General features: G+C 42.4%; 1 protein-coding gene across 13 annotated transcripts in view; it reads right to left on the minus strand.

Annotated features, from left to right (window-relative positions):
• The window catches only part of PRPF18 (pre-mRNA processing factor 18), a 123,498-nt gene continuing 100,378 nt past the window's right edge, over positions 1-23,120 (minus strand). For 2 of the 13 annotated variants that reach the window (XM_089311722.1, XM_089311720.1), the window contains 2 exons: positions 10,305-10,354; positions 7,372-10,199 (listed from right to left, as the gene is read on the minus strand). In XM_089311722.1, coding sequence (XP_089167848.1) covers positions 10,337-10,354 — 18 coding nt within the window. In that variant the 3' untranslated portion in view covers positions 7,372-10,199; positions 10,305-10,336. Of the gene's footprint in view, positions 2,284-7,371; positions 18,143-18,223; positions 18,267-19,359; positions 20,280-23,120 lie in introns of those variants that run through there. The other 11 variants (XM_070055659.2, XM_051820856.3, XM_051820851.3 and 8 more) reach the window with 6 other exon arrangements.

The raw sequence follows: 23,120 nt of genomic DNA on the forward strand, positions 1-23,120 counted from the left end.
TTACTTGTAGCCCCATGTTTATTGCAGCTCAATTCACAACAGCTAAGATATAGAATCAATCCAGATACCCATCAACTTATGATCAGATAAAGAAAATGTGGTATATATACACTATGGAATATTACTCAGTCGTAAAAAAGAATGAAATTCTGTCTTTGACAACAAAATGGTTGCAACTGGAAACCATTATACTTAGTGAAATAAGCCAGTCCCAAAAAGACAAATACCATATTTTTTCCCCTGATCTGTGGTAACTAAAAGAGTACAAAAAAATGAGAATTGATTACTATTTAGAGCCTTTGCCTATACTCTTGGTTTTTCTACTTTAAAAAATTATAAATATTTTACATTAAGCTTTTTACAAAATAAATAGCAAAAAATGTTTTCATTAACAATAACAAAATAGTATGGAGAGTTCATTGTTAGGACCCATAGATTTATAACTACATCAAAATGTTCAGTTTGTTTTTTTAACAGAAGCCCATTTTATTCCAGCAAGCTAGCAGTGTCCTTCTATTTTTCTTTCAATCATCCATTTTCTCTGAAACCCATCCCAATCATGCCTTTACTCCCTCTACTCTACCAAACCCACTCCTGTCAAGGTCAAGAATGACTTTCCACAGTGCCAAATCCAACAGTCAACTCTATTCTCATCTTATGCGACTTACCAGCAATACTGGACACCATGGATCCCCCTTGCTTCGTTGAAACGCTTTCTTCTTCTCTTCCTGCTTTCCCTCCTGCCACAGTCCAGGGCTCTCCTTGGTAGTTGCTCTTCATCTTCCGGATTTCTTCACTTGGGCATGTTGAAGGCTCAGTCTTTGGACTCCCTTTCTTTATTACTGACAATTCCTCTTCTTGTAGCTCCCATCAGGTCTCATGGTTCTATATGCTGTTTGTACGCTGATGGCACCTACACCCTGCCTCCTCTCTAAAACTTGTACGTCCCACTGCCTGCTCCCCGTCAGCTCTGGGATGCAGACTGACACCTAGAACTGCACTCCTGGCCTTCCTCTCCAGACTGGCTGCACTCCCAGCCTTCCTCTGCTCAGTGAAGGCAACTCCAGCTTCCAGTGTGTGGGCCTCAAGTCTTGGGGTCATCCACCTGTGAATGCTCTATTTCTCTCACACTTCATGTCTGTAGCAAATAAGACAGATGCAAATTCCCTACCCCTCTGTGATTGATGTTAGAGTAGAGGGGAAAAAAAAGTAAATTGTTGAATGTATCAAAAAGATAGTGGAAAACCACCTTTTCCTCTTAGCTAGGTAAGAAAAGATGCTGCCAAGTTTGGAGGTAGAAACAAACCCCACGATCACCTCCATACTCAACCTGGTGTGAGAAACAGTAGGCGAGGCCACCATCCCGGGGAGATGGCAGAGAGGCAGCAGTGCAGGGTCAGGATAGAGCATAGTCACAAAGCATTAGCATGAGGGTCCAGGTGATATTGGGCTCTTGGTTGTGGGTTCCCTCTAGTGGCACTCATTAACCAGGAAATGAGTGTTGGAGTGTCCCACCTTGGGTTCTGCTGTGGGCAGAAGGCCAACAGCGTAGGACAACACAAAGTACTGGTGAGTGACTGACTAAAACGGTGATAATGAGGTCTAGATTGACTAGAAGGAAAAGGGAAGATGAAAAGCTGAAAAAGTAGGAGGACATGGTAGTGATGGGACAAAGTGTCATGAGGAAAACAGCAGAGCAGGAATTAAGTAGTGGGGGAAGGGAGGATAGGACTTCATGACCAGAGAATGCGTCAGACAATAGTTTCCCATAATCTTAGTTATCCCCATGGAGGGAGAATCACACAATCCAGGGAGCAATCTGTAAAGTTGTTGAGTACTAGTGGCAAACCCATCTGAGCTTGGGATATTTTTGGAGAGGACCTGGGTTCATGCCACCTGCTTAGAAGCTGATAGTCTGGTTTCCTCTTGTATAAGGAGACCTAGATCATATCAATTACTTTACCAGACAGGATTGTAAGTAAACGTCAACCAGATAGTGAAGAGGAGAAAAGGCAAAAGGGGGACAACCAGGTACCATAGAGATGTTAACTTCAGGAAGCAGCTGCTGTCCTTATGTCTGGGAAACCAAGGCAAGAGCCTGGGATGATTAACATTCACAAACTGGAAGGACATGTCCCCAGCTAGAATCAGACCTCCAAGGAATGGATGCAGTTCAGCTGGTGCTGGCAACTCAGGAACCTGGAGGCATGTGCAGAGCCAAGGGCTCAAATTTCTGAAGCAATTTGGTGCTGTGATTTCTGAGTGGCTAGATGATTGGGAACACTGCAAAGGAAACCAAGTATCCCTTTAGCAATGAATGGTCACTGCTCAGCTGGAAACATGCTGCTCTGCCACTGTTATTAGGAACAGGAAGCAAACAGAACGAACACATCCCTCTCTCCCTCTTCTAGTTTCTACTTTCCTGTGTCTGCTACTGTTGGTAATGCCAAAAAGAAAAAAGAAAAAAAAAATCAGGCCATTAAAGGGAAGTGGTTTGTAGAGCTCATGGCAGCAAAGTACAGGAGGTGTTTGGAGCTGAAACAAAACAACTTCACAACCAGCACATCCACTGCCCAGGAATCTGGCCCTCACCCTCTGTATCATGGTTTGTCAACACACTGGAAGGTCTGGGCAAGCGCATCGTGGTGCTCTGAAGTCATGTCTTTCTCCAGTGTAATCAAATCTGACTCTGCCACATCCTCCTAAATATAAACAGATATGACAGCATTCACTTGAATTGGTTCTGTGGATATTGGTACAGGATGACTGAGTTACAGAGAAGCCCCCAGTCAAACTGATGTTACAGGCAGTTCAGGGATGGGCAGGTCCTGGAACAGATGTCAAAAGGATTTCTATGCCTTCGCCTGTGGTGCTGGCATCCCATTTCGGCATCAGTTCAAGTCCCAACTGTTCCACTTCTGTTCCAGCTCTCTGCTAATAGGCTGGTAAAGCAGTGGAAGATGGCCCAAGTGCTTGGGCCCCTGCACCCATGTGGGAAACCCAGACGGAAGAAGCTCCAGGGTTCAGAGTGGCCCAGATCTGATCATTTGGGGAGTTAACACCAGCAGCTGGAAGACCTGTCTCTCCTTCTGACATCAATAACCTCAGCACCCAATTTATTAGACAGAAGCATCTAGCTCATATTCCTCTCTTGTCTCCCTCTATCTACCTCTGTCTAGAGGTTACTCTACCTCTCAAAGAAGTAAGTCTTTTAAAAACTAATAAACATGATTCTGGGTGTGTGTTTGGATGAGGTTAACATCTGAACCAGGAGACTCAGTAAAACAGTGGGCCTTATCCAGTCAATGGAAGGCCTGAACAGAACAAGAAAGTGGAGATTTGTGCTCTCTACCTGACTGCCTCAGCTGGGGTACTGGTTTTTTCCTGCCTTTGGACTGGAATTCACACCATCAGTTCCACTGGTTTTCCAACCTTTGAGCTTAGACAGGGACTTTCATCACTGGCTGTCTTGGTCCTCAGACCTTCAGATTCAGGCTGGAACTACAGTCTCCAGAATGCAGATAGCATAGCATGGGACTCCTCAGCCTCCATGATTTCATGAACAAATTCCTTATGAATAAACAAACACACACCCATGTAGAGACCCATGCAAATGGTTCTTCAAAAAATTTATGGAAAATGCGTATTATGCATATTATGAAAACACTGTGCAAGGATTTCAAAAAATTTTGCACCAACATAAGTTCATCTGTTAATTCCATTTTCCAAAAGCTTTTTAAAGCACCCTAGTATATGCATATGCACACACAACTGCAGGCCAAGCATCATGACCAAACCACAGAGAAATGGCAAAATACTTGTGTCAGCCAAGTGTGTCTCTTTCTCTTAGAAAAGCAATAGTTCTTCTGGGATTCTCACACTGCAGACTTCTATACACATCTCATTGATAGAAGCATGGCACAGGTCCAACCCTGACTACAAAGGGTCCTCTTGAGCAAGCAGTTTTACCTGTGAACACTGCAGCTATGAATGTATCACGATTCTGTTATAAAAGATGAAAACAGGGAAAAACAACAAGTACTATCTGCCCTACGGGTATATGGCATATAAACCTGCACACCAAAAGAAAAAGAAAAATAGCCATGTTTTAAAATGAAACAATCTTACAAAACTAAAGTTTAAAAGAAGTGCAAAAACCAATTTCTTTTTCTCTCAAATCCTAGACTCTAAGGTATGCTATTATGATGACTTCATTTAACAAACAAAACAAAGAATTATGCTGTCTTAAGCTTGACACTGATTTCTGTTGGGCAAAGATAACTGAAAAGGTTATGTCAATATCTGAACTAGTCATAAGATTATTTCTCTATTCCATAAAAGTAACCTACCACAGAGATCAACCACAGAACAGGACACATGTAATACATACATCTGGCAGAATATATAAATGGATTGAGCATTCTGTTGCACTTAACACGCTGCCTGGGATCCTGCATTCAATACCAGAATAATTGGGTTCAAGTCCTGTCCCCACTCCCGATTTCAGCTGCCTGCTATGCACAACCTGGGAAGCAGCAGGTGATAATGGCTGAAAGTAGTTGGGTCCCTGCCAGCAACGTGGAAGACCCCATACTGAGTTTCCAGCTCCCAGCTTCAGCCTGGCCCAGCCCTGGCTGTTGTGGGCATTTGGAGGGGGCTAATAATAAATAACTATAAAGCAGTAAGAAAAAGACCAACAACTTAATAGGAAAAAATGAACAAAACCTCTTGAATGAGGAACTTACAAAATATAATATCTAAGTTTCAATTATACATATAAAAAAGGTGCTCAACTTGATTAATCATCGAGGAAATTCAAATTAAAGATACAACGTGCTACCATTCTAACACATTAGAAAGGCTAAAATGAAAATAATAGAGTGCTTATCAAGTCATGTCAGGATATCGGGTAACTGGACTGCTCAGATCTTGCTTTTAGAAGTGCAAACTGGTACAAGGCTTCTGGAAAACTCTTCAACAGGATCTTCTACAGCTGGTAAGTTTCACGCCTTGGTATATGCCCTACAGAAACTTATATTCATGAAGAAAGGGATACAATGTTCATGCAAAAACTGGAAAACCACTCACATGTCCATAAACAACAGAAAGGATAAGCTGTGACTATAGCAGTGAGGATGAATGAACCACAACTACACACGACAAGGATGAATATTAGAAATCCTACATAAAGCCAAAGAAAGCACATATAAAAGAATTCAAGAATACTGTTGATTCATTTACAGATTTTAACAGGGCAAACTAATCTATGTGGGGAAAGACTATGGATAAGAAACATGTATCTTTTCCTGGAGAAAATGCTCTAAAAACATAGTGATGATTACTGTGCAACTTTTAGAATATACTAAAAACCACTGTACACTTTATATGGTTGAAATTGATGCTACATAAATGATACATCAATAAATGTTTTTTATAATTAAGATGTGAGAAATCAGAACCATGGCTGTGACTAGAAGAGGACCAGAAGAGATTTCTGGGGTGTTAGTACTGTTATCCTTTCTCACATAAGGGATACTGACCTTGGGAGTTGCTCACCTTGTGAAATATTTATCATGTATTATTATTATATTATTTTTTTTTGACAAGCAGAGTTAGACAGTGACAGAGAGACAGAGAGAAGGTCTTCCTTTTCCGTTGGTTCACACCCCCACAGCTGCCACAGCCGGCGCACTGCGCCAATCCGAAGCCAGGAGCCAGGTGCTTCCTCCTAGTCTCCCTGCATGGGAGACTAGGGCCCAATCACTTGGGCCATCCTCCACTGCCTTCCCGGGCTACAGCAGAGAGCTGGCCTGGAAGAGGGGCAACCGGGACAGAATCTGGCACCCCAACCAGGAAGAACTCGGGGTGCCGGCGCCACAGGCAGAGGATTAGCCTAGTGAGCCACAGCACCAGCCTATCATGTAGTACTCTTAAGATTTTCTGTATATATGTTAGATTTCAATAAAATGTTCATATAAAAAAAATGTAAGCTGGAGTGAGCATTGGGCACAGTAGTTAAAATCCTCCTTGGGATGCCCACACCCCCGCTGGAGTGCCTGGATTCCAGTCCCGGCTTCTTGTTAATGCACACTCTGGGAGGTAGCAGATGATGGTTCAAGTACTTGGGCCCCTGCCATCCATGCCCAGCCCTGGTTCTTATAGGCATTTGGGGAGTGAACCAGCAGATTGGAGATCTCTCTTTCTTTCAAATAAATAAAAATAAATACATTGCTAAAAAGAAAAGGTTATCTAGGACTACACATGTCTTGGAAACTAATTTTCAAAGGACTGAACAAACCACCTTCCTCTCAACAGATTCCTGATGTAAAATACTGATCTTGTTTGCACCTATCATTTCCTTAACTCTATTTCAATGGGCCTCCCGTTAAAAAAAAGATTACTTTTTTATTTGAAAAGCACAGAGAGAACATCAAAGAGTGAAATCTATCCAATGGCAGCAATGGCTGGAGCTGGGTCGATTCGAAGCCAGGAGCTTCTTCTGGCTCTCCCACATGGGTGCAGGGCCCACACACTTGGGCCATCTTCTGCTGTTTTCTTAGGTTCATTAGCAGGGAGCTGGGTCAGAAGTACAGCAGCTGGGACTGGAACTGGTGCCCACATGGGATCCTGGCACCACAGGTAGTGGCTTTACCTGCTATGCCACAGCACCGGCCCTCCCATTTATTTTTTAATCTTGTGTAATTTGCTTTGCCCAACAATTTATAGTAAGCCTAAGGTAGTCACCTATCCATGCTGCCGCTTTCCTTACAGAAGGTTTACATGTTGCTTGTCTTCGTTTTTTACAGACAGACCTACCTTCTCATTTTAGACTTAAGAATTACTGCTTTGGAAGCATTTAGCATATGAAGTACTTAAGGCTTTACAATTTGCTAAATCTGAGTGTAATCTCTTTAATAAACAAAAGAGGGAGAATCTTTCTGCCCTGAATTCACCAAACATTCCTTAACTGCACTGATAATACCATTAAGAGAAATAAAAAATATTTATTTGAAACACATGATAACAAAGAGTTTGGGAGACAGAGAACTCTCATCTGCTGGTTCAATCCCCAAATGCCCACAACAGGCCAAAGCCAGGAGTCAGGAACTCCATCTCCATCTCTCATGTGGGTGGCAAGAACCTAAGCACACGGGCCATCATCCGTTGCCCCCGAAAACATTAGCAGGAAGCTGGATTGCCAGTTGAGGCAGAATGGATCCCAGGCACTCCGATATGGAATATAGGAATCCAAGCAGCCTTCCATTCCCTGCTGTTGGGCCTGTCCCCTGATAATTTCTTTTAATTAAGTTTTCAAACTGCTGGTCACATGCATTAATCACTTGTAAACCAATAAAGGATCATAGCCAGCAATTTTTTAAAGACTTTAATTTTTATGTATTTATTTGAGAGGCAGGAGGACAAAGATAGATCTCACAACCACTTGTTCATTTCTCAGTACCCACCAATGGCCAGGGCCAAAGCCATGAGCCAGCAACTCAAAACAGGACTCCTTGAATGGCAGAACACAATTACTTGAGCCATCACCACACCTCCCAGCACCTACATTAGTTGGAAGAAGAGTCAGAAGCTGGAGCCAGGAATTGAATCCAGGCACTCCAATGTAATCCATGGTGTCTTAACCACTAAGCCAAAAGCCTGCACCCTGCATATTTTCTAAAGAAACACAACAGAAAATTCAGGCATGCTTCACATATTGTCTGGAAAGTGCTTTCATTTCAATTATATATATGTGTATATCATACTGTATCTCCATGCAGTTTGTTTTCTGTGATCTTCAGAAGTCAGTGTAAACTCCTGTACTTCACAGGACAATGGAAACTCTAAGCCAGTCGCAGATTGCAACACTCCTGAGTCATGATTCCTAAGTCTTAAGGAAGAGCAATTGGATGGGTGTTGGGTGCTGTAGTTAAGATGCCACTTGCGAAACCTGCATCCCACAAGAAAGTACCTGGTTCAAGTCCCGGCTTCTCCAATTCTGATCCAACTTCCTCCTTATGTGCACCCCGTAAGGCAACAGGTGATAGCTCCCTTAGGTCTCTGACAACCATGTGGGAGACTCAGATTGAGTTTCAGGCTCCCAGCTTTGGGTTATCCCAATTCTACCTGTTGTCAGCATTTGGGGAGTGAACCAGTAAGTGGAAGGAAGGAAAGAGACAGAGAGACAGAGAGAGAGAGAAGAAAAACAAATAAAGAAGAAAGGAAAGAAAAAAACAAAGGAAGAAGAAAAAAAGGAAGGAAGGAAGGAGGGTTGGTGGGAAGAATGAAGAGAAGAAAGAACAGAACAGAACAGAAAAAAAGAAAAGGGAGGCAAAGAGGGAGGGAAGATGAAAAGGAGGGAAAAAAGAAAGAGAAGTCTGAGGGCCCAACAGCAACAGATTTGGGCAAGTTGTAAACAGAGTTCAGAAAGGCAAGGAGGGCAGGCTATGGAAATGATTTCAGTAGATCCGACACCAACAACTCTATACAAACAAAGAGCAGCATGCAACTTCTTAGCAGGTGTGTTTTATGCTTGAATACTGTGAGAAAAAGTTGAGAAGGCTGTTATTTCAAAACTGATGCTTAAGTACAGGGAAGATATTAAACAAAAGGAAGTGGCCTACTTTAAACAGAGTAACCATAATCAGCAACACAAGGATAAGCTTAAGCCCAGCTAAAGTACTCCAGAGTTTATAATGGGGAAAAAAATAATCAAAGCTTTTGTAATAAACTGTTTTGGTAAATGCAAGAAGTATGGTTCCAGAATCTTGAATGGGATTGGTTCACAGCTGCTGCTGCTAGCTACCGAACACTCCCCTAGTTATTCCATATCACCAAAACTTATTTTAAAATTTCCAAAGACTTTAAAGTACTGTTAACCACTCAAGTACTAGTGTGAGGTTGTAATTCAGCCAACAGAGCTGCAGTCTGTTGAAAACCAGTTGCCGTAACAGCATTCCCATAGCAACCCTCTCAGGACAGCCGCTGGCTCTCGCACTCCGGCCAGCTGGAAACTCTTACATCAATATGCTGTGAGAAAGTGCTTCCAGCTCCACTCTATGTGATCCCATACATTTCTAGGGGATCAAGTTATTCTTTCAGCAGCTGCATGGGAGTATACTTGGGGAGGGAGTGGACTCTACAAGACATTCAGACAAAGGAAACAGTCACACCTCGACCTAACACTTCCATTCATGGAAACTGTTCCAGTTAGTGCTACTAGCCTGCTATGTTAAGAAGCAGAAGAGGGGAGTATGGTGCGGCTGAAAAGGAGCCAGTGATATGAATTCCAGAATTCAAATCTATTGAAGATTCTGAAAACACTTTTTCTTGATCTCTTCCAAGCTGTTTATGACCAGAATAAATTGCAGAAAAAGACAATTGCATTTCTAAATTATTTACTGAGATCAAACCCTAGTGGGCTCGAAAGTGCCAAAGTCAGCCAGGGAGCCACTAGCAGGAAGAGATCCACATTAAGAAACCATACTACTATCAATCCTGTTTCGCAGTCCTCTGAATTCTCACCGAGCATTCAGAGTCACAGCAAATCACCCAGCCGTGCCAGAGATAGCTGCCTATCTCGGGCCTCTCCCTTCTTCCTAGAAGATCTGGACTCTCTGCTGTCATTCCTCAGGTGTCAGTCACCTTGGGCCTCAGCCTTGTTTTCCCAATTTTCCCCAAAGACTGAAACCACAGCCCAGATTGCCAAAGTCTCTGTGTTGCAATGCTGAAAAATGTTGTTTTAAAGTTGCAATGACACTCCTAGGAAATGCAGTAGAGATAGTCCCCAACTTGGTGAGATTTTTTTTTTTTTACTTTATGATGGTACAAAAGCAATAATCATAACCTCAATTTGAATTCAGATCTTTTCCTGTACTAGCAATGTAACGATCCTCTCCTGTGATGTTGGACAGTAGCGGCAAACACAACTGAGTCACTCCACAGCCATGAGGGGAAATGACCAATCCCACACTCCACAGTATTCAACAGACGGATGAGCTATTCAACACTTTATTGAAAAACAGGCCTTGTTTTTAAATGATTCTGCCCAACTGTGGGCAAGTGTAAGTGTTCTGAGCAAGGTTGGGGCAAGCTATTTTGATAGGTCAGGTGTACTAAATGCGTTTCTGACAAACTATTTTCAAGTTTCCACACATTTACTGGGATGTGCCTCCATTAAGTCAAGGAGCATACGTATTAACCTGTGAGGGAAAACCAATGTTTTACTAAATTTGAATCCAAAAAAACCCGCAACTCTTGAGGATAGGAATATGGGGAGTAGGGAGGAGAGGGAGGAACATACTTACTTCAGGACTGTGACTGATTTTAAGGTATGTCTTTACTGAGTGAGAAACACCTAGAAACAAACACATAGTGTCTACTAAACAACTTTCACCATTTGGAAAATGCAAATCACTATTTTTCTTTAATTTGAGAGACGGAGACACATCTCCCATCTGCTGGCTCACTCCTAAAATGCCTGAAACAATTCACCTGGGCCAGGCTGAAGTTAAGAGCCAGGAACTCAGTCCAGATCTCCCATGTGAGGGGCAGGGAGCCAACTACTTAAGCCATTACCTACTTCCTCCCACAGTGCACATTAGCAGGAAGCAGGAATTGGGAGTGGAGCCACGACTCAAGCCGAGGCACTCTGGTACAGGATGTGGGTTTCCTAAGTGGTGTTTTAACCCCTGTACCAAATGCCCACCCCTGCAGATCTTTTCATTATGGGGAAGTGGAACACTTTTCTATGAGGGATCCACATCTCTAGACTTGTCTCCCTACACCTGCACCCAAAATAGGTGACAGTCACAGTCCTGAAGACTATGTTACTTTTTTCTTTCAATCCATCTCTAACCACTGATCAACTCCAGGAAGTACCGATGTCACACATTATAGTTTCTTCTTTATGTGGAATATTAACAGCAAAAGGGAAGACAACATGAAAATTCACTGACTACCAAACTGTGACCTGATTCTGACTGGAAAAAAAAAACCTAACTTGCAGAGTACTCATTCAGCAATCCTTATAAACTACTTTCTTGCAACAAGACTGCCAAGTCAAAACTGTTAATACAGCCTATGAAAGTCTCCTGTTTATGCAAGTAAGCCCCCCTAAGTGCTAACTTATAACTTAATTCTAAGAAAAGGTTTCCAAAGTTAAGTCTGTCTGGAGGGTGAGGAAGCCTGAGTCATGATGGCAGGCTCAGTCACCCCCAGGCAAATAACCTGCAAAAATGATCCTGTGTACCCACAGTCATGGGCTGCAAGTGGCCAAACTGGCTTTCAATCTTTGTCAAAAAGGGCCAGAGTAAGTTCCTTCCCAGAAGCCACTAGCTCCCAACATGTCCCTCTACCCTTCTAAACTCATACATAACCAAAAGCAGCCATCAAGCCCAGACACAGTAAGCACTTAATCAGTGTCCCTATTATTGTTGTAGCTGCTAAGTCCATCAACATCATCATCATCATCATCATCATCATCATGTGACTGAACTGTCCCAATGATAGGTTCTTGAGAGGCACTTCGGCTACACTAATAACAACACGAGTACAACAACTAATATTTACAAAGATCTTACCACTTGCCAGGCAGTGTGCGAAGAATATTTTACTTAGACACAACAATAACACTTTGGGGTATGCAATATTCTTTTCTGAGAAATATATTTCTTAATGCTTATTTATTTAAAGAGTAGCATAACAGACACAGAGATGAGAGAGAGGGAGAAGAAAAGAGAACGAGAGAGATCTTGTCTACTGGCTCACTCCCCAAACAACCCATGACAGTCAGGGCTAGGCCAAGCCAAAGCCAGAAACCCAGAATTCCATCCAGGTCTCCCACATGGATGGCAGGGACTCAAGTACTTGAGCCTTCCTCTGCTGCCTCCCAGAATGCGCATTAGCAGAAAGCAGGATTGGCAAAGGAGTATCCAGGACTAGAATCAGCAACTCTGATATGAGATATGAATGTTCCAAATGATGGCTTATCCTGCTGGGCCACAATGTTCACCCCACTATTATGATAACTGTAAAATAAGGGAGCTGAGACTCAGGAAGACTGTATCACTTGCCCAGTCACATAGTTAACAGGTGTGCAGCTGAATCTGAAGTAGGAAATTTCTGACACGGGGGACCCCATGCTTCCCACTATATGATACAAGAATTCCAGCCAGTAAGTAACATCCTGTCTACCCAAGTTACTATATTAATGGAGTCCTCTCATCTCTAAGGTGTACTGACTAGTCACAATGATCTATATACTGCACTTAAATCCTCACTTTGTGGCTGACCAGAGCCAGAATATGTTGCTTCACGCAGTGGGTCAGAAACAGAACCTTCTTCCTGTTTCACGGGCATAACCAGAACAAAGCTGCTGCAGGTCTACCAGCATCACCCCATTTTCCATTTTCCTACTCGGAATCCTTATGCACTGGGATTATTTTGTTTCGAACTTATGTGGGTGTTACATATACCATCTTTGTTTTTCAAACTTCTACTTCCTGTCAATTCCATCCTGAGAGATGACAGATGCTAAAATTTATACTCCTTAAGAGATAAAAACTTTGAAATGCAAGAAAAATAACACCTGAATGAACAGCAATAACACATTCAAATTCTATTGCAAGACTGTAAAAGTTCAGAAAGATTTAAAGACTATAAAGTTTCATTTCGTGGTTCCAAATTGTTGAAATATATAAAAATATCTTCTATAAATGTTAGACAAAAGACAATGTGCAAATTATCATATTTTACAGAAACAAGTCCATCCTTAAACATTTCTATTTTTAATCATCTAACTGCAACTATCAATTTTACTGGGAAAAGGTCATTTATAACTCCATACCATTATTGTTTACACATTTAAATTTTGGGGGAAAAGTGCAAGACACAGAAATTAGCTTGCAGTCAGATGTGACAGGAAAGCCAACACAGTTCTTAAAACCAGTCAAGAATTGTATCAGACAGAAACCAGAGACCGGAAACTCGGGTTTTCTTCTTCCTTCATTCCTGGCAGTAATTCCAGAAGGCTGTACCCTGCAGCCCTTCAGTTTCTCATTGTTATTTACATACTGTACACAAATCTCATAGTGCATTGTACTCTACACATTTTGAAGGATCTGTAGGAAAGTGTTTCTGGCAAATGGTCATTAACCTCTTCAACCCCTAAGAAAATAAAGAAAATACAAGTTGGTTATGACATGGTTGAACTATTCCTAATTGCCATTCCTTGATCACTCCATTTTGCCAATGTCTTTATTATAATGCAACAGTCCCTAGCAATTCCACTCAAACGTTTACCTAGAGAAATGTTGATTTGCGTGCACAAGAGAACATTCATCACAACATTATTCATAATAACCAAACAAAAAAACAAACTGGAAATAGAATGTATCAGTAAGCTTTAGCATACTCACAAAGAATACTTTACAGCATAAAAATGAATTAACTACAGCTACATTTAACAACATAGCCTTTTCCAATTAAGTTCCAATAGAAAATTAAGCTCTAACTGCCCACTATAAGATATCCACACAAGTGCTGAGGTGAATTCTCTCCTATGCATCTACAAGCTAGGGTGTTACTTACGTATCTTCTTTGCAAGAACTGAGAAAACAGCCATTCAAATAATTCTGTGTTCTGAGGTCTAGATGAGGATCTCTGGTTGAAAAAGGCTGATATACATGAATCTTAGAAACAATGTTGGGGGGGATGGCAAAGCCATGGCGTAGTGGGTAAAGCTGCCACGTGAAGTACTGGCATTAAATAAGGGCACTGGTTAAAGTCCTGGCTGCTCCACTTCCAATCCAGCTCCTTGCTAATATGCCTGGGAAAGCAGCAGACAAAATGGCCCAGGTGCTTGGGCCCCTGCACCCATGTGGGAGACCCGGATAACACTCCTGGTTCAGATTAGCCCCACACTGATTGTTGCAGCCATTTGGGGTGTGAATCAACAGATGGAAGCTCTCTCTCTCTCGCTCGCTCTCTCTGTAACTCTGCCTTTCAAAAAAAATTTAAATATTAAAAAATTTAAAAAAATTTGAAGTGTCCAAATTTCAGCCCAATATTTCTTGCTTTACCCTTAAAAAAATATGGGGTTGGAGGGAGGGCCCACACAGTGGTGCAGCAGATTAAGCCACCACCTGCAACACTGACATCCCATATAGGCAATGGTTTGAGTTCTAGCTGCTCCATTTCTGATCCAGCTCCCTGATAATGCACCTGGGAAAGCAACAAAGATGGCCCAAGTCCCTGGAACCTTGTGCCCATGCAACCACATGGGAGACCCAGATGGAGTTCCAGGCTTCCACTGCAGCCAGTTGGGGAGTGAATGAGCAGGTGGAAGCACACTCGCACTCTCGCGTGCTCTTTCTCTCCTTGCAATACAGCCTTTCAAATAAATAAATCTTTAAAAAAAAAAAAAAAAAAAGGTGGAATGTAAAAAGTGGTCAATGACTGCATATACCAGAATACCATTTTAATAAAATTCAAAAACAAGAGAAATGCATTGCTTAGAAATGCACACATAATATGGTAGAATTACTTATGAACAAGCAAGGAAATCACAAATAATTTCAGGTTAATGGAAGATACAGACCAAGTGGTTTTCAGAAAGTTCTGGTTATTAAACTGAGAATAAGGCTTTTGAGTATTAATCATTTTACTTCATAACTTACATCTTATTTTTTAGATTTTTATTTTATTTTATTTATTTCAGAGAGAGAGAGTTACAGACAGTGAGAGGGAGAGACAGAAAGAAAGGTCTTCCTTCCACTGGTTCACTCCCCAAAGGGCCGCGATGGCCGGAGCTGTGCGGAATCGAAGCCAGGAGCTTCTTCCGGTCTCCCACATGGGTGCAGAGGCCCAAGCACTTGAGCCATCTTCTACTGCTTTCCCAGATATAGCAGAGAGCTGGATAGGAAGAGGAGCAGCCGGGACTAGAACTGGCATCCATATCGGATGCCAGCAACACAAGCAGAGGATTAACCTACTGCACCACAGCGCCAGCCCCCATAACTTATATTTCATGCGTTCTTTTGTATACACTAAATATAATACACTTTCATTTAATAGCATTAGGAGTACAATATCCCAAACCAATTTTCCAATCAATCCTGCAGAATTCAGTGGAAACAATTATTGCTCTGTCTTTATTTTACCGTGGGCAGCTGTTTTCATGGCTTTTGGTTCTTTTTCAATAACTATAACACAGACAGCTAATTCCTATTGATTTCAAGATGTGTTCTCTATCTTGTCTGCAAACTGGCCAGTTCTTCTCCACTGTATAACTTTATAGTGGTTTCTAAAAAACTAATGATAAGAACTATCACTGCTTTAAAAAAAGAAAAGATTTATTTATTTATTTATTTATTTGAAAGTCAGAGTTACAGAGAGGCAGTGGCAGGAGACAGAGAGAAAGGTCTTCAGTCAGCTGGTTCAATCCCCAATTGGTCACAACAGCTGAAGCTGCAGTGATCTGAAGCTAGGAGCTTCTCCCAGGTCTCCCACATGGGTGCAGGGGCCCAAGGACTTGGGCCATCTTCCACTGCTTTCCCAGGCCAAAGCAGAGAGCTGGATTCGATGTGGAGCAGCTGGGACTCGAACCGGCACCCATATGGGATGCCAACACTGGGGATGGCAGCTTTACCCACACTACACCACAGTTCTGGCCCCTATCACTGTTTTTTTTTTTTTTTTTTTTTTTTTTTAATTATTTATTTACTTGAAAGGCAGAGTTACAGAAAGGAGGAAAGAGAGATGTTCCATTCACTGGTTCATTCCTCAAATGGCTGCAACAGCTGGGACTGGGCCAGGCTGAAACCAGGAACCAGGAGCTGCTTCTGGGTTCTACCACGTAGGTGGCAGGGGCTCAGGGCCTTAGACCATCTTCTGCTGCTTTCTTAGGCACATTAGCATGGAGCTGGACCAGAAGTAGAGTGGCCCAGACTTGAACCTGGCAGACTGGGCTAAACCTACATTTGTGGTGCTAGCATCCATATGGGCACCAGTTTTAGTCCCAGCTGCTCCTCTTCTGATCTAGCTCTCTGCTATGGGCTGGGAAAGCAGTGGAAGATGGCCCAAGTGCTTGGGCCTCTGTGCCCACGTGGGAGACCCAGAAGAGGTTCCTGGTTCCTAGCTTCAGATTGGCCAATTTCTGGCTATTGAGGCCATTTAGGGAGTTAACCAGTAGATGAAAAACCTTTCTTTCTGTCTTTCCCTCTCTCGGTAACTCTACCTCTCAAATAAATGAAAATACAATCTTTAAACTGCATTGTCTCTTTCCACTCATCACACAGTCATCTTTTAAATTCCTTAGCTGGCATTTATTTTTGTTATTATTCTTCACCTTCTCATCTACTACTCAGTAAACATGCCCTGTAAGTCATTATCCAAAAACATACCACTATAGATCCCTCCAGAACAATTATGGATGAGTTTGTAACCAGCATTGAATGCTATTAACTGTTTGGTCTATCAGCCTACAAAGTATTTTGTTTATAAGGACAGACTCTGTCAAATATCTGACTGACATCTACATATGTATAGCATATTGATTAGCTATTAAAAACAACAGAACGCTAGTACTTAATTTTAAGGAGCCCTTACTTACTTTTGGCACAAAACACTTTAAGGTTTCTCACCATGGGCTCACAAAAAGTAAAAGCCAGGCAGTTCCATCACAGTAACAAGGACAATGAAATTCTAGTTTCATAGGCCAATGCTGGGCTGACCCATTTTCAGCCTAGAAAAATATTAGCTATTGTAATACATAAAATTGTAAGTATATATGGTGCCCGGTAATTCACTAGTGTTCAGCCAAAATTAACTTTCGTGACTCAAGATGCTTCATTAAAATGTCATCTGCTCTTCAAACAAGACAAAATTTCACAACCCAGTGGGAAGAGCAGAGTACCTGGTTATCACTTACAACTCAGTAACAGAGGAGAATGGTAGGAAATCTGAGGAGGAAGAATATAAAATGGCCTCAAAATGTATGCTGAGGTAATAGGTACAGAAAAATTATCTAGCAGTAAGAATTCTTACCCTGTCATTACCTAAGTATTCAAGCAACTCCGGCTCAATTAAATTGCCAGAAAGAACAAAAAAAAAAGCCCTACAAGACCTGTATGGTCTCATAGTAAAGAGACAACAAAGGTAATTTACTCCTAAGAACTGAGCTCTAATCTAGCAGTCAACGTAAGTGAAACATGACCTTGAAATCTATTCCTTAGAGCCCTTTGTGGATTCAAAGATTCTCCATGTTATACCATTCAAGAATTAGTAGTGTGGAACAACGTGATCTTCCAGTTGATTTCTAAGACTGACAGTCTCTGCAGGTAACACAAGGAAAGCATATAATTTGCTTTACTCCTCATTTTTTATTTAATTCCCTGTGCTATTCAGATCTTTGCTCCATGACAAAGACCATTCCTTCATATAGTACAGCTTCTCCTGCTATGAATTCTAATCATGTGCATACACAGTTGTGACCTGTCACCATGGAAATATATTCATATATAATTAATTTGGAACCTTAAGTTTCCTGGAGGAATAGGTGAAAAAAAAGAGGTGAAGATAAGAAAGAGAACACCCTGAGGAAATATGTGCAACTTGTTTTTGGCAGCAGTACAATATAGTCAGAACTGTTATGGGCAAATACAAAGGGGCTTTAAAAAGTTCATGGAAAACCCACATTATCTTTCAGTTCCACACTTCCATGAACATTCTGAAGCCCCTCAAAGAAGGCAAACTGATGGTGAGGCTGCTGAAGGTAACTCTCCCTACACTGTGAAGCACTGGAATCTTGGGTGTCTGTTATTTATAAAAAGACATCTGTGGGCCGGCGCCGCGGCTCACTAGGCTAATCCTCTGCCTTGCAGCGCCGGCACACTGGGTTCAAGTCCCGGTCAGGGCGCCGGATTCTGTCCCGGTTGCCCCTCTTCCAGGCCAGCTCTCTGCTGTGGCCAGGGAGTGCAGTGGAGGATGGCCCAAGTCCTTGGGTCCTGCATTCCATGGGAGACCAGGAGAAGTACTTGGCTCCTGCCATCGGATCAGCACACCGGCCATGGCGGCCATTGGAGGGTGAACCAACGGTAAAAGGAAGACCTTTCTCTCTGTCTCTCTCTCTCACTGTCCACTCTGCCTGTTAAAAAAAAAAAAAAAAAGACATCTGTGATGCTTATTTTACACTCACTGAGTAGACTGTATGATTTAAAATGCATACCAGTATACTGTGGCTGGAACCTCAGCTGTCAGAAGGTTGGAAACTGGAAAAGTACAATCACAAATAGTTGCTAGAACATTACAATCAGCGTTTGCAATAAAGATCGATAATTCATAGCACAGATGTTTAAGGGTGCATAATCTGAAGACAGTGCAAAGTTATGTTCCAAATGTAGGCAAATCTCAATTTACACCCCTTAGGAATTCTGTTTCAAATTGCTTGTATATGCTTTGAATTGCCTAGCTCAGCTTATTACAAACAGCTTAAAAGCTAGTATTTTTAACTGACATTTTACTTTCACAAAAGCAATACATTTACTTAACAAATACTTATTCAGTGTCTACTATGTCAAGTACTGCTCCAGACTCCTAGAATACAGCGCGGAACAAACCAGAAAAATAAATCCTCACTAAAAACAGAAGACAAACAATAAACAAAATTATTTTGTAAAACACAAAATATTTGTGGAGAAAATAAAGGGCGGCGTGCAGACTGACTGGAAGGACTCATGCTCTGACTCCATTAACCAGAAAGCCACTGGAGGGCCCTGAGCAAGCCTGCAACATGATCTGATCCTATCTGAACCGAATCAGGCAAGGTGCCCTGCTGATAAAGACAGAAGCCCTGGGACCAGAGGAAGACACCACAAGAATCCAGATTAGAGAGCTGGTGGTTGAGCCAGCAGGCAGCAGTGGAGGTAATGAGAAGGGCATAAGGTTCCAGATCCACTTTAAACACAGAACCATCAAGGTTTTCCAAAAGAAAAGATATGGGCTCTGGACTGTGAAAGAAAGAGAAAAGTCAAAGATAATCCTGGATTTTGTTTGTGTGTTAAGAAAAACAATCACACAGTTCTTATCTCACATAATAGCAGCCTCTTCCCACTCCTCTTCCTAAAATACCTTTTTTCCATCCACCCAGAACCACAATTCTTAGTGAAATCAGTATACAGGGTTTACCTCACAACGGCTACCAAAAATTGTTCAAAGCGGAGCTACAGAGTATACTGTGACCTCTCCTTTCATAGATTTCTCCCAACCTTTTATTTTTTTGCTTTTCTAATTCAACCTTTAACAATGAAAGTACTCTCAATATGACCAAACACATCAAGTAACACAGGTTTTTTTCCCCTTCCTGGAGTCCTTTGTCTTCTTAATCTGCACCACTTGAATTCTAGACATACCTGTACTACCACATTACAATGCACCCTTTCACCCTCAACCTGGAAACTCCTTCTGCCTTGCTCTGTACTGTGCCTTCTTTCCCCAATCCTTTCTGTCTGCTTCCCTCAGTAGGCAGAAGACATCTTCTGCTGAGGTGGATTCGTTCTGAGAGGAGGAGTGTGGTGGGGGCAAGAGGCGCAGAGTCACCACACAGACCCCAGGAGTCTGGTGAAAGCAGGCCAGAGGCAAGCAGCCTGCAGACTCATTTATTTCAGTTAGTACAGCAGCTTATATAGCCAAGGCAGTCAATCTGGTCAAGGGGCAGTCTATGCCCTAACCAATCACAGCCTGTTGTCAGGCAGTTCCCAAAGCCATGCAATCACAGCCTGTTGCCAGGCAGGCTCCGTTGCCAGCAGCCATCTTGGCATGATCTTCTCATTCCATATTTTCCCCTTTTCATTTATTTTTGAGCAACAAGGGAGGCATGATTCTTGGCCATACCATTGTTGACCCCGTTTCCATGTGGTCTCCGTATGCGGCTATGCCTGTCTTAGGTTGTCCCCCAGGGGATCTTACCCGTCGTTGACTAACCAACACTCAAATCAGGAGACCACAGGAGTGCCTGCTCAGATGGGGGTAGGAATGAGGAACAATGGTAATCAGGAATGGCATGACTGCACACAGGCTGTGGGCCATTTGAGTGGCTGACCAGAGCTAAGTGGGGTATAAAGCAGTAGCGGATGTGGCTATGAGCAGTTCCTCAGGGTAGGATGATAGGACAGGTGCGTCCACTAACAAGGTGGACTCTCAGTCTTGTTCAGCTGGTTCTGGTTGGCTGTCAGTTGCAGGCTTGATGTTTCTGGCTGGTACCCAAACGGGCTGTCTTGCATCCTCTGGAAAGACACAAGCATATCCTTGGCCCTAGGTTAACAGAAGCCTTTTTACAGGCGTTGGAATCCAGGGCCTGAATTTTGCATCTACTTCATCATTAACGGCAAACATGCGGGTAGGAAGGTGTCTAGCAGCTGTGATGTTGAGGTGGATTCATTCTGAGGAGGAGCGTGGTGGGGGCAAGAGGCAAGGAGTCACCACACAGAACCCGGGAGTTGAGTGAAAGCAGGCCAGAGGTGAGCAGCCTGCAGACTTGTTTATTTCAGTTGGTACAGCAGCTTATATAGCCAAGGCAGCCAATCCAGTCAAGGGGCGGTCTATGCCCTAACCATTCACAGCCTGTTGCCAGGCAGGCTCCATTGTCATGTGATTTCCGAAGCCATGCAATCACAACCTGTTGCCAGGCAGGCTCCATTGCCAGTGGCCATCTTGGCATGGCCTTCTCATTCTACCACTATCTTTAAGTAGAAGAAGAGAAATTTAGCACATTTAAAGATGACCCAGGTTCAAACCCACCACTTAACTAGCTGTGGGACCCTGGAAACTTATTTCTTGCAGCCTCAGTTTACCCGCCTGTAAAACAGAGAAATACTAGGGGCCAGCATTGTGGCTAAGCCTCTGCCTGTGGCACTAGCATCCCATATGGGTGCTGGTTTTAGTCCCAGCTGCTCCCCTTCCAATCCAGCTATCTGCTGTGGCCTCAGAAAGCAGCAGAAGATGGCCCAAGTCTTTGGGCCCCTGCCCCCTGTGTGGGAGACTCAGAAGAAGCTCCTGGCTCATAGCTTCAGATTGGTGCAGCTCCCCTCACTGCAGCCATTCTGGGGAGTGAACCAACGGATGGAAGACCTCTCCCTCTCTCTGTCTCCCTGTAACTCTTTCAAATAAATAAAATACATTTTTTTTAAAAATGCTGCAATATTTACTTTTTAAGGACTCATTTTTGATACTGACCATTTTTGGTAATTTAGTGTTCTTCTTTCAATCTTTTCTCTTGGATCAGATTCACAGAGAAGAACTCTTGAACTTCCTCACTGCGGGCAGGAGTGGTAGAAGTAAAATCCTAGCTGCTGGCATCAGAAAAAATCCAGGCGAGAACAGGTATAGAGATGTCCTTTGTCAACATACAGGACTCCTCTTAACTCTCCAGTTTTCACAATGGTGTCTCACCTTTCCTAAGTGGGACAAATCCCTCAGAAAGCAAATCCATTTTCTGTAGAGAAGAAGGGCAAGGACCCCACCCCCCAAACCTCTGCTTGTACCTTGTAGGGTACAAGAAGCAACCTGTAGACTATTTATCCTAATTCTAATTTACTGCCTGTTTTTAGCCCCTCCTAGAGATGAACCTTTTAGAAGTCTCTAACATGGGGGCAAATGCTGTGCACAGTAGACTAAGCCTCTGCCTTTGGTGAAGTCATCCCACAAGAGCACAGGTTCAAGTCCCAGCAGTTCCTCTTCCAATCCAGGTCTCTGCTCATGGGCTGTGAAAGCAGCAGAAAATGGCCCAAGTGCTTTGGCCCCTGTACCCATGTGGGAGACCTGGAAGAAGCTTCTGACTCCTGGCTTCAGATCAGCCCAGCTTGACCCACTGAAGCCATTTGGGGAGTGAACCAGTGGATGGAAGACCTTTCTCTCTTTCTCTGTCTCTGCCTATGTCTGTAACTTTACCTGTCAAATAAATACATAAAATCTTAAAAAAAAAAAAAGAAAAAGAAAAAAGTGCCTAACATACCCCATGTCCTAATCCTTTCCAGATTCTACAGTGGAAACTGAATGGCTCTTTAATGACTGCCTCCCACACTATATTTAGCTATACTTATTTTTTTTGAAAAATGAATCTATAAAAATGTTTTGCAATTAAAAGTCTAATTGATAAACTGTACACTTAAAAGTGGTTAGATACATTTTTATCTTATGTGTGTGCCAACACAATTTTTAAGTCTAACTGGTGGCAATATAGAATAATCTAGATATGGTATAAAAACATCAAATACAGACATACTTTGGTGTAAGTATGTGGTACAGGATCTATATCCTGGATTATTAGAGTTGATTATATCCTGATGAATCACTAAACCATTAAAACAGTCTGCATCTACTAAAAAGACTGTTAGCATTTTTTATTATTGCAGAAAACTAAAAAGCATATTAAAATCAAACCAAGGCCAGAGCCATGGCTCAATAGGCTAATCCTCTGCCTGTGGCGCCGGCACCCTGGGTTCTAGTCCCGGTTGGGGCACCAGATTCTGTTCCGGTTGCCCCTCTTCCAGTCCAGCTCTCTGCTGTGGCCCAGGAGTGCAGTGGAGGATGGCCCAAGTCCTTGGGCCCTGCACCCACATGGGAGACCAGGAGAAGCACAGAGCACCGTTCTGCAGCGCGCCAGCTGCAGCGGCCACAGGGGGGTGAACCAACGGAAAAAAGGAAGACCTTTCTCCCTGTATCTCTTGCTCACTGTCCACTCTGTCAAAAAAAAAAAAAAAATCTTTACGTGCCTTATTTTTTCTTTTCAATCAGTTAATAGGAGAAAGTTTTTTTGTTAATAAGTAAATAATCAACCTGCATCTACTAAAGATATTGTTAGCATTTTTTATTATTGCAGAAAACAAAGAAGCTTGTTAAAACCAAACCAAGCCACAATCAAAATTCTTTACCTGTCTCATTTTTTTCTTTTCAATCATTAGTTAATAGGAGAAAGTTATGTCTTGTTTATAAGCAAATTTTTTGTTGTAGTATAAACAAGACATTTTATTAAGCCAATTACTTCCATACCGTCACCAATCTACACAATAAGGTAAAGCCTCACAAATGAAGGTACACATTCATTTAGAGGGATACCTTAAGTGCAA

Source organism: Oryctolagus cuniculus, chromosome 13, assembly GCF_051225735.1.
Source record: "Oryctolagus cuniculus isolate XC-2025 breed Fujian yellow rabbit chromosome 13, ASM5122573v1, whole genome shotgun sequence".
NCBI classification, from domain to species: domain Eukaryota; kingdom Metazoa; phylum Chordata; class Mammalia; order Lagomorpha; family Leporidae; genus Oryctolagus; species Oryctolagus cuniculus.